At 39.7% G+C, this 12,252-nt stretch overlaps 2 protein-coding genes across 2 annotated transcripts in view; both read left to right on the forward strand.

Annotated features, from left to right (window-relative positions):
- Window positions 1-95: 95 nt before the first annotated feature.
- Window positions 96-10,463, forward strand: LOC116391334 (interleukin-31 receptor subunit alpha-like). The gene is made up of 16 exons (XM_031861830.1): window positions 96-615; window positions 1,473-1,742; window positions 1,852-1,981; window positions 2,081-2,250; window positions 2,349-2,461; window positions 3,495-3,521; window positions 3,650-3,806; window positions 4,825-4,907; window positions 5,038-5,254; window positions 5,380-5,544; window positions 6,487-6,582; window positions 6,667-6,807; window positions 6,885-7,025; window positions 8,150-8,234; window positions 8,423-8,504; window positions 9,004-10,463. The coding sequence occupies exons 1-16, from the start codon at window positions 561-563 to the stop codon at window positions 9,400-9,402; spliced, it is 2,331 nt and encodes a 776-aa protein (XP_031717690.1). The 5' UTR covers window positions 96-560; the 3' UTR covers window positions 9,403-10,463.
- Window positions 10,464-11,057: 594 nt separating this feature from the next.
- The window catches only part of rngtt (RNA guanylyltransferase and 5'-phosphatase), a 69,541-nt gene continuing 68,346 nt past the window's right edge, over window positions 11,058-12,252 (forward strand). The window contains exon 1 of the mRNA XM_031861839.1: window positions 11,058-11,471. Coding sequence (XP_031717699.1) covers window positions 11,408-11,471 — 64 coding nt within the window. The 5' untranslated portion in view covers window positions 11,058-11,407. The remainder of the gene's footprint in view (window positions 11,472-12,252) is intronic.

Genomic DNA, 12,252 nt, shown 5'->3' on the forward strand with positions numbered 1-12,252 from the left:
ATATATATATATATAGTTTAACATCAATAAATGAAGTGTTTGCCTTTCGTCTTACATTACATGTCTTGAATTGCTTTCGGTTTTTATTTTTTTTCTTTATCTACAATCTCTTCTGAGAATCCATTAGTGCAGGATATGGTGCAGCCAAATATGCTCCAGGCCATTAAGGGGTTATTGTTTATCGGTAGCGTGTAATTCATAACTGAGTCATAGTAGTGTATTTTGGAGAGATGTATTGTCTTGACAAGTTACTCTCACGTGTCTCAGAACAAGTCTGAGAGGCTCTCGACCAGTTAGTTCACTTCCTCTTAGCTGGCGGTGTTTCCAGTTGGGTAATACCTCCCGTTTATTTCAGGGTTTGCTTCAGTTCCTGTTACTTGATGGCTAAAATACAGAGTTATTGAGGGGAAAAATGCGTTGCTGGTGGTACAGTCGGTGTTATCAGACATAATAAAGGCGATTTTAATTATTTAATCGTGCGCAACTGGATATCTCACTGCTCAAAAAGTGGTTTTGTCTTTTTTCTTCTTTCTGGTAATGGGATGAAATAGATAAAAGAAATGTTTTTATTTCTAGCCCTATTCATCCTGGCTGCAACCCCCTCCATGTGTAAAGGTAAGTAAACCTCTTATATTTGATATTTGACTTGCCAGAGACTGTGATTTCTGGGAAATGTTTGTTTTGGTTTCATAACATAATGTTTACTGAGGTTAACATGGGTTTATCAGCACAAGTGTCGGACTGTAGCTAGAAATATTTTTCGAAAGTCACATCATGTAATTCCTTTCATTCAATCAGCATTTTATATCATAAATATGATTATTATTTACAGTTACAGAAGGGCCCTGAAGTCTGAGTCTGAGACTAAAAACTGTTAATTTACATCATAAGCTGAATTAAAATCCATATTATTTTATACACTATTTTACCTTGTATATACTATTTATGATTCTTATTTAAGACTATATTATTTAAAATAATCACAAATCTAACTTGGAATTGAGAACTGACATTTAAATATGCAATAACAATGTATAATTTGTCCCTTGGTCCAAAACAACTGTGAAGTCAAATGATATGCTGTCTGTTGCCTGATAAAGCAGATCTTTTTATCCTGCCGTGGGCGTTTCTTTGCTTTTGGGGCTGTAATTAAGTAGCTTGCAATGCCAATGTTTTCACTATGCAATCTGAGGTCTTCCAATTGCTCCTTCAAATGGAAAGCTTTGCACCTGCAACCGTTTGTGAAGCAGCAAAATCCGTCCACCAGCGTCTCTAAAACTATAAACCTTGCTGTTTCCACCTGATTCCAGTCTTTGTGCTAAGCTAAGCTAACCTGCCAACAGACTTTAAAGTGATATCAATCTTCTCATCTTACTCTCAGCAAGACAACAACCAAGTGTATTTCCTAAAGTGTCAAACTAGAATACATTTCCATTGTTAAATATGAACATTAACATTACCGTTTCCTGAAGGCCAGCATGAGAACAACTGCAAAGTTCTCCCTAAAGATCTATACATTGAAGTGGGATCCGATACTGAGATAGTGTGCCAGACTTCATGTGTCTCTGGCAAAATCTTCTGGAGACTGAACGGCAGACGCATAGATGAAAGCCAGTCAAGCGCTGTCAACTCCTCACACACAGTCCTCACGCTAAGGAACTTCACCCGTCAAAGGGCTACACTGGAGTGCTGCAGTGCAAATACTGACCTAGTCATTGGAGGCACCACAATCCAAACGTACTGTAAGAATTGTATTTTCGGTTCTTATATACACTTGATATGGCTGTAGATGCTTGCAATACATTTAAATGCAATGCAGTAATGTTGCTGATGTGCTTTTTTTTTCCACAGTAAAACCCAGCAATATATCATGTATCTTGGATCATAAAGATCAATCAGTGGAATCTTTCCCAGACTGCTTCACATGCAACTGGCAGCATCAGATTGATCCTCCACAGAAAATAAGCTACACTGTATTGTAGTGAGTGTTGTGTTTTCCTCATTTTGTGGAAGTACTATTGTGGGACCAATTCTTCGTCTCGTCAATTTGTGTACTTAATATCAAACGTGTTTCTTTCAGTGACTCGCCAGGCATGCACCGTGCTGAGATCTGCAAATCACAAATAACAAACTGTATCACCCCAGCTCGTGAAATATATGTTTCTAGTAATATCACTATTACTGTGAGAGCTGAAGCTGATACTTGGAAAGCTGACTCTGACCCTCATGAATTTCAACCAATTCACATATGTAAGTAACTTATAAATTATATTTCGAAATGACATGTTTGTGTTTTAACATAGCATGTTTTTGCATTTTAATGAGCCGCCGTATCCATTTTCCCTCAGTGAAAATGATCCGTCCGCAGTTACGTGTAACTCCCTCCTCTGATCACGTGTTTGTTCAGTGGAAACGACAATCGTTTTCAAGAAAGTGCAGCTGTGAAGTCAAATACAGCAAGGTACGTCCCTCTTTGATCACCTAAATGCAGCATTTGAGGTATTTCCCAGAAATAAAAGACGACATTCAATGACAGTGATCACAAATCAGAACACGATGAACAACAGTTGGACCAAAGATATTATAGAAATGAATCAGCACACCGACTGAATTGAACTGGATTGAGAGTTCTCCCTCATGCCAGGAAAAAAACAAAGTGTGTGTTATTTCACACAATAAAACCGTAGTGAATCTAGTAAACATACAGCCTACAGTTCATGTCTAAGAAGAGTAATCTACACGTACGTAATATGTACTATGTGGAATCGATTCTCATGTTTGCGACATGCAAACGTTCATGTAATTTGACATCTCAAGGCGGTTGTAGAAATGCAGAGTTTATAGTAGGACGGTTAAAAAGCACTGACATTATAATGCTGTATCCAATACGTTTGGATCAAACGACTTAAGTGAATCCATGTTTGTTTGGTTTTCAGGGATGAATATATCCGACGAGGTTCACTAATGGCTGTTTCCAAAATCACTCCCTTGTTCCCTCATTCACTCCTCCCCACTGGACTCTCAATGGTTTACTCAATAGAGAGCGGTACATTGAGATTTCTGACGCCTATCATCATTTTGCGTCATCGCTGACGTCTGTAGATTAGTGCAACTGTAATTCTCTTATCTATAAAATGCTATGCATAGTGGGATTGTTAGCAGAAGGTAAACAAGCCTGACATGGACACTACCTTATTGGGGAATTTGTAGTTAAATTTGGTTATTTAGTGGTTGAATTTACACAATCAGAATACTCCAATAAAATGGTGGACAGTAAATGTAGTGAACTATAGACCAGACCAGCATCAAGAGCCAATCGCCATGTGTCACATAATGAGAGAAGAAGAAATAAAATAAAAAAAATTCTAGAATCTTATATGAGGCACATAAGATACATACGAAGAAGAAGGGTCAAGGTTGCAAAAAGCTGATTTTGATTCTGATGTTTTTATTGGATTCCCCTTCATGACTAATAGATGCCGTTTGTTTTCCAGGCTGTTGATATAGGAGCTCCTTCAGTGGTAAGAGAAACCGACGTTTTCGTTGAAGATCTGTCTTGGTGGTATAATAATGCACTCAGCATTGGACCTCCTGGGACTTCTCAAGTATTTGAATGTATGTTTCTCACAGAAATCTTTCTTTTTCCCAGTTGAGGCGCATAAACCTTTCAGAGAATAGCAACGGGATGGATACCATTGAAAAGTGGGATTCCTGCAGTAACTACACATTTTCAGTTCGCTGTGCCCTCGACAAGGCTCCCTGGAGCGACTGGAGCGAGAACAAGACAGTTCTGACCAAACTAAACAGTAAGAGCAATGCAAACAGCTTCTGTACTGATAAAAGCAGTCTACTAAATCACCTTTGCACAAATAACGTTAAAATATCTTTCATTGATTTTGAGCTTTTGGATTTTATTTTTAGTCATAGTGAAAGGCCTGTAGAATATTAGTCCATTTAGGATTGATCACGTTAGTAGTTTGGAGATGTCTGTCATAAAGGAAATCTAGCTGCCACAAAGGTACCAGGAATCCTAATAACTACAGTCAGATAGTTTCCTGCCACACAACAAGCTGCGTGGCTCTAAATGTTACTGTGATTCTCATTGTTTTATTGATATACGTGCAAATAAACTAAAGATACAGACCATGTCAGGAATATCTCAAATGAGATCCATTTTTTGAAGTATGCCCACCAACGAGAAAACAAAACCTATCAGTATGACTACTCATGTTAGTATTCACTTCTGTGTTGTCTTGTGGAAATATTTTACTTCAATTTTTATTTATATTTAACTTAAACCAACAACGATTCTAAGCTAAATGATGGACTTGGTAGAAAAACGCCATTTGTGCAGCTGATGTTGCCTGGGGTTTTGTTTCAAACATATTTATTTGCAAACTTGTGTAGAAATGGTGAAAGAATGACATTCAGCGAGTGAAAACAGATCTGACACATTTGGGTTGCAGGTTGGGACTTGATTGGGTATATTTTAAGAAACAATGACTAAAAATGTGTGACTCGTATTTTAACACCATGTGTTGAAATTACTCTAGAGATCTGATAACGGCCTGGTGACACAGAATCAGGTGTTCACAGAGTTGAGGATTAATAGTTCACATCTGCTTTGCAGAGCGTAGCTCTATAACTATTGGTTGATCCGTGGAAAACCGAAAACACCCCACTGTTGTTTCCAGCGGTTACCATGAGCTCAAGTGTAAACAGTGGTCCTGTTTTCTTTAGTTTAGACCAAAACTGTTTAATTCACTTAGTTATCGTGTTGCTGTGTCATCATATTTCTGTATGTGTGATTGTTTTGAACTACAGAGAGAGATTTCAAGCTGTGCCTGTGGAGAAAGGTGGCTGAACCAGTGGGGAATGGAGTTAGAAAAGTTCATGCCATGTGGACAGTAAGGAAGCCTTTAAATATACACTTCCATCATTTCCAAACTCATAATTCAGCTTTACAACCTACATTTGCAAAGAGACACACTCCTTGCGTTACTTATTAATCTAAAGTGCTTCAAACTGTCTACGCAGGAGATTCCTTCAACATGCCAAGACACATTTACCTACACGATCAAAGTGACTCCCTCCAAGGAAGCCATGGTGGGAGTAAACTATACGGATACTTTATGTGACAACTCAACTTGTGATGTTTACGTGAACCAAGATGCACACAGAATACAACTCGCAGTCCTCTATAATGAAGCCCTGCTTGTGGAGGACTCTGTCTATGTTCCAGCCGTTGGAGAGAGTGAGAGCGAGGCTAACCCACAACTCATAGATCAAATTGCTTCATTTTAATGGGCTTCGCCCTGATGCATGGTTGTGATTTTCAATGAAGCAATTTGCTTAGTTTCACTTGATCTCACTTGGCAGGCCTCCCTCAAGTTACCGACATCCAGACCTCAACACTTGAAGGCATTCTTCTGGTCAGCTGGAAAGCTTCAACTGAGCCTGTCACTGGTTACATGATTGACTGGACACACGATGGAAATCAATACTATTGGAAGGAGAGCAACTACACTAATACAACATTGCCTGGTAGGTTAGAGAACAGACACTTTATGGTCGTAATATCAGTATCAGTACGATTACAGCAATCCACGTCGTGAGTCATCATCAAGCCCATGCTGTGAGACTCCACATGTTTTACCATCACATCAATTTGTGTCTTATCTTTCATCATCTGGGTGTGGAAAATAATGGATTATATAATAATGGAATAATGGAAACAATCGGCACCTTTGCGTCGTCGGATTTATAGACCAGCAGTGTGGAAGTGAGAGAGGAGCCAGGGCTTGAACTTCTCTCTCTCAAACTCTATTTTCTAACAGCCGACTAAAATGAGGATTGTTATCCCCATGTATGTACCATGTTGATGTTTAGCGTGTTAGCGGTTAGTTAGCGGTTAACACAAAATACATTTGCTGCTGATGGGAATGTCATACAAAAAATTGGGACAAATCAACACTTTGACCTGATGATGACGCTAAATTCAAAGCATATATGGATATCACCAAAGTCATTACAATACAGGATTGTATGACATTACATGTGTATTGCCTAACACCTGCTTCAAAGAGATAGGGGTCAGCATTTCATCTCCACTACTTGGTCCATACAATCTAGATTGACAGGCATCAGTCTAACCCGTGTAACAGCAGCTGCTGAAGGCTCTGCTCCCGATGAAACAGCCTCATTACAGACATTGCACCTTTAACGTCACACCAGTTTCATTCTAATGTTGTCGAGACATTTCACACAAAAAAACAACCACAAAAGTCAACCTTGTGGTGGCACTATGGGAAAATCTAGGGGATCCCCAAAGCCAGTTAAACATCCTCTGAGGACCATGAATGTCATTACAAAATGTCATGACAATACATGTCTTATTTCAGTCTGGTCCAAAGTGGTGGACCACCTGACCGGCCGACACTTTAATGTGTTTTAACAATCACCTGCCACTTTTCCCCTTCCTTACAGACCATAAGCAGCCATACAATATTACAGTAACTCCCCTCTTTGATGACGAGACAGGTCATGGCACACAAGCCCTTCAGATCTGCTCCAGAGTAGGAGGTGCGTCATTCCGATTTCTTTTTAATGATCCTGAAAAGGTTTCTTTATTTTCATGACTGATTTTTAAAAACGTGGTCCCCACAGATCCGGGAGATGTCACGATCCAGGTTCAGGAGGACGCCAAAGGTGCCCTTGTGAGCTGGAATGTGAAATCCCAGGAGGCATGCAGTGGTGTTGTTGTCAACTACACCGTCTTCTATGGAATACAGAACGGACCACAGCTCAGTAAGTCCACCTCAGACTTGTTTGAAGTTCCCAAATGAGTTGCTGTTCCTCCCTATGACATTTCAGTTTTCTTCTAGACGTTCCTGTAGATGGCACAAAGCACTTCATCTATTTGAACAATCTGAATCCAGACACCTATTACAGCGTCCAAGTCAATGCCACAGCTCTTACTGGAACTGCCACAAGCCGTGAGACGCTCTTTCAAACCAAAAGGTTTGGTGAGTACTCCGTAAGGGCTAAGACAAACATTTTACACACATTTGAGCCCTCGTTCTATGAGCGCAGCTGCTGGATGTCCTGAGGAATTGCACTTAGGGGAGCTACAGTGTGGACCTTTAACCCTTCATTTTCATGAGCCCAAGACTTTGCACGGTGTGACTCGCTAGAACGTTGAGAGGCCTGCACTCGTAGAACTAGGGGTACGATGTGCAACAATGTTATTACACACAGTCGTCTCCCTCTGTTGGGTTATAGGTTTAGAGTAGCCCAGGCCAACACTGGCACCAACACAACATAGTAGTGAAAATGTCACGATCCTTAACATGTCCATGACCGTGAAGGCTCCACCACCTGACAGAACTGTCATGTTTAGAGGAATGGGCCCTCAAAAATTGAGAAATTCCGCCACGATGGCATCACTTCTGGGGAAGTGTTTAAATGTGTTCACCTTCAGGAGTGGATTGTTCTTGCAAGTCTGGAAGAGCCTGGAGGTATTTGGTGTTTACTTTGGTTACCTTGGTGTTTTAACACAAACAGATACGTCCCTCGTGTTGCATGCAGGCTTTGGCATGTCGGTTGGAAGGTACAGCCTGCTGAGATTCTCACAGCAGCTGCCTTCCTTTGAAGAGATACTATGTCATCTGTTACCATTGTCCTGTACTGTCACCTGTGGCTACAGTAGCTGCTGTCCTGGAAAAGTTACATAGTCTTCATAGTTCAAAGTTAGCTTTATTGTCATTTCCACAATATGTACCGAACATACCGAGGAGTTGAAAAAACGTTTCTCCCAGTCCAACATATAAACATATAAAGTGAATGCAGTGCAAATAGATAAAAAAATCATTTAGACAATATATAATTTAGCAGCAGTCGGACATAGAGTCTTAAGAGAGAGGAGGGAGAGAGTTCAGCTTCCTAACAGCCTGGTGGACGAAGCTGTTTGAGAGTCTGGTGGTGCGAGCACGGAGGCTCCGGTATCTTCTCCCAGTCTTGCTTTAATCCAGCCCGGATCTGGCTCAGATGCAGTAATGTACCGCATGCATTACATGGCGTTCTAGAGAAATGAGTCATTTTCCCAGTTCAACAAACTAATATGCAACATAATTTATTCTTTCTTCCGTAGATCTGCAGCTCATCACAGCAGTCGGTGTCTCCGGAAGCATCGTTATACTTCTTGTGTTATCCCTTGGAGTATGCTGCGCTGTTCGGTGAGTTTCAATCTTTTATTGTCACTAATGATGTGATACGGATTGATTTCATAAGATTAAGCTGAACCAAGAACATTTCCATGTCAGCAGTAATAAAAGACATATTGTACTACATTAAGCATCACATTTTGACCAGAAAATCTTGAAGAATTGTGTCCTAATGCTGCTTTTAATCTTCTTTTTTTTAGATTGAAGAAATTCAGGAAGAACCCAGTGCCTAACCCGGCTTTCAGTTCATTGGCGCTGTGGCAAGCACCGAGTCATCAAGAGGTGAACTCAGCGAGCAGGGAATTACATCCGTTTTAAAGTGGCTGAGGGAGTGAGACGATCCAGTTCTAGGTCATTTGTGGTCCGGGAGGAAAATATGAACAGGTGGTCGTCATGAAAACGGATAGATGAATCCCAGTGGAGATTTTGAACAGACACCAAAAGAAGTCTGCTCAAGATTATATTGTCTCTAAATTAAGATTATACATTGATTCATTCAAACAGTTATTTGATGAATTATAATGGACATACAGTATTCCACTATTTTGTGTAATTGTTTATTTGAGAAAACAATGAAAATTATTATTAGTTGCAGCTCCACTTCAAATTGTGATTCTCAACATGAAGATCCAAAGCATTTGGACGTATTTCACATTTATAAATGTATTGAGTCTAAAAATACTGGAATCAGCCTTTGTGTATACAAATATGATTCTGTAACCAGGGTATTATCTCCTGAATAATCCACTTTCTGTGTGTTTTTGTGTGGATGTGTCCACAGGGAACGTGTCCCTTCCAGCCATTCAGCAATCCTTCAGAAAGCGTCTGTGACAGGGTTTACACAGGGGAAACCCAGCGAACGCCCACCTCTCCACTCGCTACAGGCTGTGATGGTAACCCAGCCTGTGACCAGACAGGGGAATACGTCGACCCAGCCACGGGCCCAGCGCTAGTAGACCCAGTCGAACCTGAAGAGACACAGCATCTATCTTCTCCTGATGACTCCACAGCCCTGCTTCCTTCGGAGAACAGCCCGTATCGAAGTCAGTCTTCTGCAGAAAACTCTGCCTCGAGGTTCAATAAACAATGTAAGCGTGCTCAAGTGAAACAGACAGAAAAGATAGCACCCGTGACGGTTTACGTCACTTTGGACATGTTACAACAAGACCAGGGCAGGTGAGGGAAATGAAAGCAAAACAATATCAACATTCCGAAAGCAAAGACAAGTCAATGAGCTCCAAATAAAACAGACGTGGTTTAATCTTGCTAAAGACTTCCATGATTGAGTGTGGCATGTTCTTGCCTCACAATGTGTCCACTGTGGAGTGAGAGGAAAGAAGAATGATTGTACTCTTATGTCAGACTTCATAAGCCAGGTCATAAATGCTATGTTTTGTGTAAATAGAATTGTGCTACTGTCTATTTATTGATACCAATATATAGTATTTATAACTAAACAATGTGTGTAGCTGCTTTATTAAGTCAACTTAATGTCTTTTGCTGAGATAATTATATAGACATAACTGTATATCCATAACTGTATTTGGCAACTTTTTTTGATCTGATTTAATGCAAAGTTGATAAAAAGGATTAATTTTTGTCTTCATCTGCGACATAATGTGGACCATTCCGAACTCTTGATGTAGATAAAATTCATTTTATAGAGCAATTGGGGCACACATTATGGGGTGGAAATGATGGAACAAATATGTAGCCTACATGTACAGACTGTATAATATTATATTACAAAGCACAAGTTTGTCCGAGCAGGCTGAGGATTTATGTAAATGGTGAGAATATCGTTTTGTAAAAGTCGTAATATTGCCTTCAATAATAATTCATTTTCATATGTTTCCTGTTGTTATTAGTGATACCTGCGCTTGTTAAAACAGTAGTAAACTGCTTGCTTGACACTGGAAAGATGTTACTCATTGCAATTATTCCTGTACAACTTGGCATTGAATCTTAACAATGACATGTATAAGCTGCTTAATTGTAGAGCATTTATTGTTTCACAGCAAATTTTAAATATGCATGAGATAGTATAGTGTCTTTTTGGTAGAAAATGGGGCACAAAATGCTTCAGAACTGCACTCAAGCTGTTTACAAAAATTATCTAATGCATCATCATGTATTTAAATGAATGTTTATATATTACATTTGTTTAATGGGTCAAACTGTATAAATTACCAATGGACACTGCAACATGTAATGTATATTCACAAAGTAAATGAGTTTGAAAACTGGCATGGGCTTTATGATTTATTTTTATTGAACATGCAACAACAACAAAGATAACCAGGGTTTATCAAGATATTAAGATTGGCAAAAAAATAACTAAAGTACATGCATTTTGTGTTTTACAAGCTGTCTTGTTATTGAAGTACAAATGGTTTTAATGTGCTGCTTGTAATCAATTTGAAAGATAAAGGATGATGTCTTGATATAATATACATTTATCAATGGGCTAACAATAAAATGAATTAGTAATACAGTACTACTAGGTTTTAACAGAGTGGTAATTGGCATAAAAACAGTAGCCTACATGTTAATAAGGATGGGGGATATTTGTGTCGATATGTTGATTTATAGATATAGGCCTACTTTGTTACTGTTACACACCCTTGCACGTCTTTTTTTCTATCTATTTAGATTGGGGATGAGTGGAAAAAAACACATTAATCTTCTTCTTATGTATTTATGTTTTTGTAGAAAAGACTACGGAGAGTCGATAAACAATCCTAAAAGATGCTTTATGAATTTCGTACGTTGGTGCAATTCCTCGTATAGGCCAGCAGGTGGCAGTATGGCGCGGGATGTCTCTCTGAACTACAGACATTAACCAGTAGTAGAAGGCTCGTTTGGTGACTGGAGTGACGTTATGCTAGCTAATTGCTAACTATCTGGATTTCAGGAAAACAGACTAAAAAGATGACATCATTTTGGGGATGCTAATCATCCGCGAGGTGCAGTAACCTATGTTTCGTGTAATTACCTGCCGGCCCGTCATAAAGTTGACTGCAGGCGTGAATTTGTCGGATGATTCTCCTGAATTAGTAGCTGAAGGGCCCTTAGTCCACGGTGCTTGGGTGAACGACAACCCGGGGATCACCGCCTTTTGAGCGAGGGAGCATTGAGGTTTTAGTTATTATCAGCGACATACTGCACTAAAGCCTCTTCTGAACATGTCACACACCGGACCCCCTCCTCGATGGCGGAATTGTCCCAGAAGAGGACAACCTGTGGCAGGTGAGAAGAGACAACACAACGTTAGATTAAGTACTTTAATCTACGCAGTGCTAGTGCTACAAGCTACGCAATTTAGTGCAACTTCTTCGCATAAAACATGCTGGTTGAACAATCGCTATGTCTTTTCTAATGATTTTTAAATGTCCAAACGTCATGATATAACAAGCAGCACTAAACCAGGTATTTCTGTGTAGTTCCAGTCATTCATACATGGCGAGGCTAGCATCACAACATAGTGACGTTGTGCGAGCAATGTAGTCCAAATTAATCCTCCTTTTATTTAAATTAAGCGATAGTTGGTATGAACTGGGATGCCGACATCACTGGATGACATCAATGCACTACAGAAGCTGAGACATCATTTAAATTATAGGTACAGTGTCCTGTTGTAGCGAGACAGAATTAGTTAGCGACATTTTTAAACGGAGTTTGGTTTGGCGCTTTGTTTAGCTAACTTGGCTCCAGTGGCTAACGGGGTGGTGGAGCAATGCCCAACTCCAAGGAGTATATTATAGTATATATCGCAATATTAGTGAATAACTGTGATTTAATTCTGAACAAAATATTAATTTGTGTGTTTGTGCTTCGTCCGTTTATTTCCCGCTAGAAACAGTGCATCAGAAAAGTGCTAGCATCGCTGTCGAAGCATCACGTGTCAAAACAAACGGTGGCTGTAGCATGGTTGTGCATGATGCTGCGTTGTGGTCGCTATCCATTAAAGCCATGTGTATGTATGTAACATGTGTAACAACATGCCTATGCTATATATATATATATATAT

This window comes from Anarrhichthys ocellatus, unplaced genomic scaffold, assembly GCF_004355925.1.
Source record: "Anarrhichthys ocellatus isolate YVR2014 unplaced genomic scaffold, GSC_Weel_1.0 scaffold25, whole genome shotgun sequence".
Classification (NCBI taxonomy): Eukaryota; Metazoa; Chordata; class Actinopteri; order Perciformes; family Anarhichadidae; genus Anarrhichthys; species Anarrhichthys ocellatus.